Source organism: Dendrobates tinctorius, unplaced genomic scaffold, assembly GCF_039654945.1.
Source record: "Dendrobates tinctorius isolate UK_male_01 unplaced genomic scaffold, ASM3965494v1 ptg000022l, whole genome shotgun sequence".
Taxonomy (NCBI): Eukaryota; Metazoa; Chordata; class Amphibia; order Anura; family Dendrobatidae; genus Dendrobates; species Dendrobates tinctorius.
Genome location: NW_027361690.1, coordinates 91,041,948 through 91,047,947, shown reverse-complemented (window position 1 = coordinate 91,047,947; position 6,000 = coordinate 91,041,948). Strand labels below are relative to the sequence as shown.

At 44.3% G+C, this 6,000-nt stretch overlaps 1 protein-coding gene across 2 annotated transcripts in view; it reads right to left on the bottom strand.

Moving 5' to 3' along the window:
- Nucleotides 1-464: 464 nt before the first annotated feature.
- Nucleotides 465-6,000, bottom strand: part of DIS3L (DIS3 like exosome 3'-5' exoribonuclease) — a 96,933-nt gene continuing 91,397 nt past the window's right edge. For both annotated transcript variants that reach the window (XM_073568892.1, XM_073568893.1), the window contains one exon: nt 465-1,263. In XM_073568892.1, coding sequence (XP_073424993.1) covers nt 958-1,263 — 306 coding nt within the window. In that variant the 3' untranslated portion in view covers nt 465-957. The remainder of the gene's footprint in view (nt 1,264-6,000) is intronic.

Here is a 6,000-nt window from a genome sequence, read left to right as displayed (position 1 = left end):
ATAATACAACTAAAATTGAAGAGCAGCAATGGACCTCCACACCATTCAGGGAAACAATGAAACGCGTGTGGCAGAGCTTGCTGAAAATCTCAGGCATGGACTCCTTGCCTAAAGAAAGTACTGTAATGGCTCAGTGGTTAGCACTGCAGCCTTGCAGTGCTGGGGTCCTGGGTTCAAATCCCACCAATGACAACATCTGCAAGGAGTTTGTATGTTCTCCCCGTGTTGGCGTAGGTTTCCTCCTACATTCCAAAGACATACTGATAGGGAATTTAGATTGTGAGCCCCATTGGGGCAGTGATGACAATGTCTGTAAAGCGCTCTGGAATTAATGGCGCTATATAAATTAATAAGATAAATAAAATAAATTCCAACATCCTCACCCCACTATTTTGCTTTTAAATGTATGTGTATGGAAGCAAGAGAAAAATGGCGAGTCTGATATTACCAAAGGAACACATGTGTCACACTTGTTCCCTAAGGTTTTACAGGGATAATTATTTTTTATTGTAGATTTTTTTTTATATAGAAAAATACTCTGTACTTTTAAGAAACAATAAAAAAGATGTACATAGCAAATGTGCTAAAATTCCCATTACGTTTGCAGATTTAACAACCAATAAAATAGAACATAAGCTGTCAAACATAAATTAAAGTCCTGAGAATGTGTAGGTTGTAGGCAGCTAGTATTTTTTAAATTATTACATTTAAACTATATATGATATATACACACACACATGTATTTTCTTTTTTTAATAAAAAAATAAACACTCCTAAAACATGAAAGCTGCCTCCACATTAAGACTTCCCCATAAAAGAAACTAAAAATATTTGCCTACATTCTGCTAAAAATGTTTTATGTGAGTAATGTGCAGGACTGTGTTTGTTCTCATACATTCTGGCAGTGACAGAACAGAGGGCTGTGATGTCCCTCTATTTAACGGGATGATGAAAAGATTACTGTTCAGATACATCAAGAAGTGCCAGTTCATGAACTTCCTGTAGCAGTGAATACAGACTGACTCCCTGTGTTTGTTGGTACTCCTGATGTTGCTTGCCAGCATTTTTCCTTCCAGCTTTTTCTTCCTTTGCCAGCTGAGCCTCCATTGCTGTACGAGTAACCTCTCTGACCAGATCATTCCTCGGGTGGTTAGTGCTTGCTATGGAGGGTTGCTCTTCCGGAGTTACATGGGCTTTGTTGCTTACTATTTCTAAGCGAATGCCGTCTGTATGAAAGCGGTAAGTCTGTATCCGAATTCTTACCTAACATAGATTAAAAGAGAAAAAGCAAGAATTAGCGAGATCGATAACTGATCACATACGTACAGAGAATCCTGGCAAATAGGACTACATGCACACGAGTAAGGCCTCATTCAGACGTCCGTGATTTAGGAGCGAGTTCTATCCATGTTTTTCACGGATAGAAAAGAATCCATTAACGTCTATGGGCATGTTCACACCTCTGTTTTTCAGACTGATTGTTTGGAAGAACAAAAAAAAAAAAAAAACCCAAAAATCATACATGTCCATTTTTTTATCTGATTTGTGGATCAAACTTACCATTCAAGTGAATAAATATGTGAAAAAACAAAACAAAACAAAGCACTCTGATGCCATCCATGTGTTAGAGTGCGGTTTTTTTTTTTTTTACTGATGTTTTTTCATCACCTTTTTCAAAAAACCATAACTTTTTTAGTTTTTTTGTCCATACAGACATATAAAGGATTGTTCTTTGCAGCAGGAGTTGTACTTATAAATGACATCATTCATTTTACCACATCGTATACTGGAAAACGGGGAAAAATTTAAAGTGGAAAGAAATTGTGAAAAAAAACAAAAAAAACCAAAAAAAAAAAAAAAACCACACAATTATGACATTGTTTTTTGAGAACTTTCTTTTACGGTGTACATTTTGTGTTAAAAATGACCTTGCAATACGATTTTGCTCATCAGTATAATTACTGTGTTATCAAATATGTCCATTTTAAAAAAAAATTATTTTAGTGGTGAAAAAAATTAGAAGTTTGAAAAAAAAAAAGTTTTGAGGAGTTGTGTCGCTATTTTCTGAGACCAATAATAATTTAATTTTTCAGTCGATGTAGCTGTGTGATGCAGTGAGACAACATTTATGTTGATACTAGTGATGAGCGAATGTGCTCTGATAAGGTGTTATCTGAGCATGCTCAAGTGCTAGACGAGTGTCTTCGGCATGCTCAAATAATATGTTTTAGTCCTCGTGCCTGCTTGTCAGCCGTAAAACATAAAAGAATTCCGTAACAAATCAAACATACTTTTCAAGAACGCCAAAGACACTGTTAGCACCTGAGCATGCTTGGATAACACCTTATCCCAGCATGTTCGCTCATCACTAATTGATACCAATTTGGGGTAGACATGACATTTTGATTGCCTGTTACAGCATTTCTTGTGGTACTGCAGTGTCCAGAAAAATGTTGGCGTTCTTTAATTTTCTGTTTGACTTTTACCAATTGAGTGTTTTTTGTTTTTTTTTTAAATATTTTGATAGATCAGACTTTTTTCTGAACACAGCGATACCACATATGTATATTTTAAATTTTGTATTATCTTTATTTTTCAGTCACCCATGATGGCACGAGAGAGGGGATCTGACCTTCAAGGACAGGAAACCTCCAAGATAAAAAAAGGGCGGCTACTCTCTCTGCATCAGTTGGTTTCCTGTTCTTGACGGGAAACTCTTGGTTAATATTTTGGCAGCGAAATCTGTAAAGAGGATGCCTGGGATGACCGGGGTTTTGACAGGCAAGTGTCTGCTGCGGCTGTCGCCAGGTGCTGGTAGCGCCTCGGAGGTCCCCGGGGATGCCCTCCCTGAGCGAGCGTGAGCAGGCAACAGACCCTGGACTGGTAAACCACACTTCATAGAGAACATCGGCGCTCTGGGTGAATACAAGAGGATGCCTGGACCTGGGGCGGTCGAGGACGGCAGACACTATGCCGGAGCCGCCACTGAGTGCCGGTAGCGCCACAGGGGTCTCAAAGTGGTGCCCTCCATGAACAGTCTGGCGCTGAGCAACGAAGTGGAGGTGCCTCCAGCCACGTCGGGTAAATGGAGAGCTGGCACGGTCCTTACCCATCGGTCGGCAGGTTACGGAGCGGGACACGGCGGTCTGACTGGCCGGAGCGAATACACAAAGCACGCACCAGAACCGCTTCCAGGGGAAGGAGAGGACCACGGGCTCTGCATGCTGGCCAGCTGGCGGTCCCACATGAGTATGTAAGGGACCACCGGAGGGCTGGTAGTGGCAACAGGTCGGACACCGGTAATGCAGGCTCAGCAGCTGACTGAGCAGCCACCACTTCAGCAGGACTTGCTCCAGAGAAAAGAAAATAGGTGTCCGTCTAGTCCCCATGAGAAGAAGACATCCCAACAGTCTCAACGACGCAGCAGCAATAGGGGCCACTCAAGCAGCGGACGAGGTACAGCAGGAGCCGGTAGTCGTCACAGTACCAGGACAAAAGAATCTATAATTTCCATGGGAGATCTGTCTGACACCATATAGCCTCTTGATCCAGAGGAAGTGTAAAGGCCCCATCACACTAAGCGATATCGCTAGCAATATCGCTATAACGTCACTGGTTTTGTGACGCAGCAGCAATATCGCTATGTGTGATACTTACCTCCGACCGGCTCCCCCGCTGCTGATCGCGCGAAAACGGCCTGGGCCGTTTCTCGTCGTCAGCTTCCTGCTGTGAAGACGACCGATGCGTGGACACGGGCGGGAGGACGTCTTCATCGCCTCGTCTGACAGGTAAGTAGCGACCGCTGCTATGTCGCTGGTGAGATCTGCCTGTTTGGCAGCTCACTAGCGACCACTGAGCGATGCACCAGCGATCCTGACCGCGTCATATCGTTGTCGGGATCGCTGGTGCATCGCTAAGTGTGACGGTACCTTACGAGTAAAACAAAATCATAGGGAATGCCCCCTCTGTGGACAGTGATTATTCAGAACGTGGACGAAAAAACTATGCCAGTCCTGTATAGAACAGATGATCTCGGAGGAGTCCCCTGGTTTTGCTACCAGCCTGAGGTCCTTAATTAAAGCAGAAGTACAGAAGTCTGTTAGTGCTCTGGTCCCGGCAGGGGATAGAGGTGGTGGGAGGAAATGGAGATCCATAGAATCCCCTTCCAACACCTGAAGACTCTACTGGGTCGGAGGACCTATGGGCATATGACCAGTCGGCTGCCTCCTCTGATAGTAGCATGGACGACCGTCACTGCTTCCCTGTAGAAGGAACGGATAAGCTGGTGAAAGCTATAAGATCTGCTATGGGCCTGGTGGACCAGAAAACTAAAAGATCTGCTCAGGATGTCATGTTCAGAGGCCTTGAACAGAGGAAGCGTAGGAACTTCCTAATAAAGAAACAGTTGCTAAATCTCAATAGAAGGGAATGGGAGCAGACAGATAGGAAGCAGAGCCCAGCCTCATTTAAAATAAAGTATCCCTTTGAGAAGCAAGCTTCCTCCTCTTGGGATAAGACCCTGAGACTGGACATAGCAGTGTGCAAAATTTCAAGGAGATTTTCTTTGCCTTTTGAAGACTTGGGGTCGCTAAAGGAGCCACTGGACAGAAAGACTGACAGCTTCCTCAAAGCGGCCTGAGAATCTTCGGCGGGGGCCCTAAGGCCGGCCATCGCAGGCAGTCTTTGAAGGTCTGGCTGAATAACATGGAGGACCAGCTGGAACAGCAGGTACCTAGAGAGACGATCCTGGCATCTATGCCAACCATCAAAGGGGCAGCGGCATTTCTAGCGGACGCCTCAGCGGACTCAGCAATATTGGCAGCTAGGTCGGCTGCACTGGCCAATGCAGGTCTCAGAGCGGTCTGGCTGAAAGGTTGGTCAGGGAACGTACAGGCAAAGACCAAGCTTTGTTCCCTCCCCTGTGAAGGTAAACTCCTGTCTGGCCTAGCTCTTCACGAAATTCTTGAAAAGGCAGGGGATTTAAAAAAAAAAAAAAAAAAAAGGATTTCCTGGTGCACCCTTTCCATCCTTCTGGCGCTCCTTTCGGAGAGGTCGCTATGCTCGCAGGAGACCACTCAGAGACCAGGACAAGTCGGAGAACCGGCTGAAGAAGAAAGGAGGTTTCTTTTTTGGAAAATCCTCCCAGGAGCCCAAGAAATCACCTCAGTGACTCATCCTCCCAGGTGGGAGGGAGGCTTTCGCTCTTCCTCTTGGCCTGGGAGAGGATTTCTTCAAGTGCCTGGATCCTTCACATCGTAGCATCAGGGCTGAAATTAAAATTCAAGACCCTACCTCCAGACAGATATATGGTGGTGGTGCTGGAAGAAGAGATCCTCTCTCTCATAAAGAAACAAGTATTGGAAGAGATACCCCCTGGAGAGATGAAGAAGGGGTTCTACTCCCCCTCATTTCTGATCTTTAAAAAAACAGACACATCCTTGAGGACCATTATCAATCTAAAGGCGTTGAACAAATATTTAGTCATCTCCCATTCAAGATGGAGTCAGCAAGGACAGCAATGAAGGTTCTATTCCCAGGTTGTTATATGGCAGTTCTGGACCTCAAAGATGCCATTTATCATGTCCCAATTCACAAACAATATCAGAAGTTTCTCAGGGTAGCGGTACAGACACAGTCACAAATCAGACACTTCAAATACATACAGGGCTCTCCCCTTTCAGCTAGCAATAGACCCCTGGATATTCACAAAATTAATTTAAGAGGTGACCACTCATCTCTGGGAAAGGAATGTTCTGATCATACCATACCTGGACGACTTCCTGAATGTGGGGGTTTCTTTCTCCAGTGTCAAGAACGAGTCAATATGGTCAAACATACTTTAGAGACTCTAGGATGGAATCTGAAAAAATCCAGGCTACAACCAGTAACAACTCATGTCTTTCTGGGTCTAGAAGTAGACTCAGTAAAACAGGAATGTCGTCTTCTGGAGGAAAATAAAAACAGTATCAAGACCCTCATCTCATCGGTCATGGGAAATTG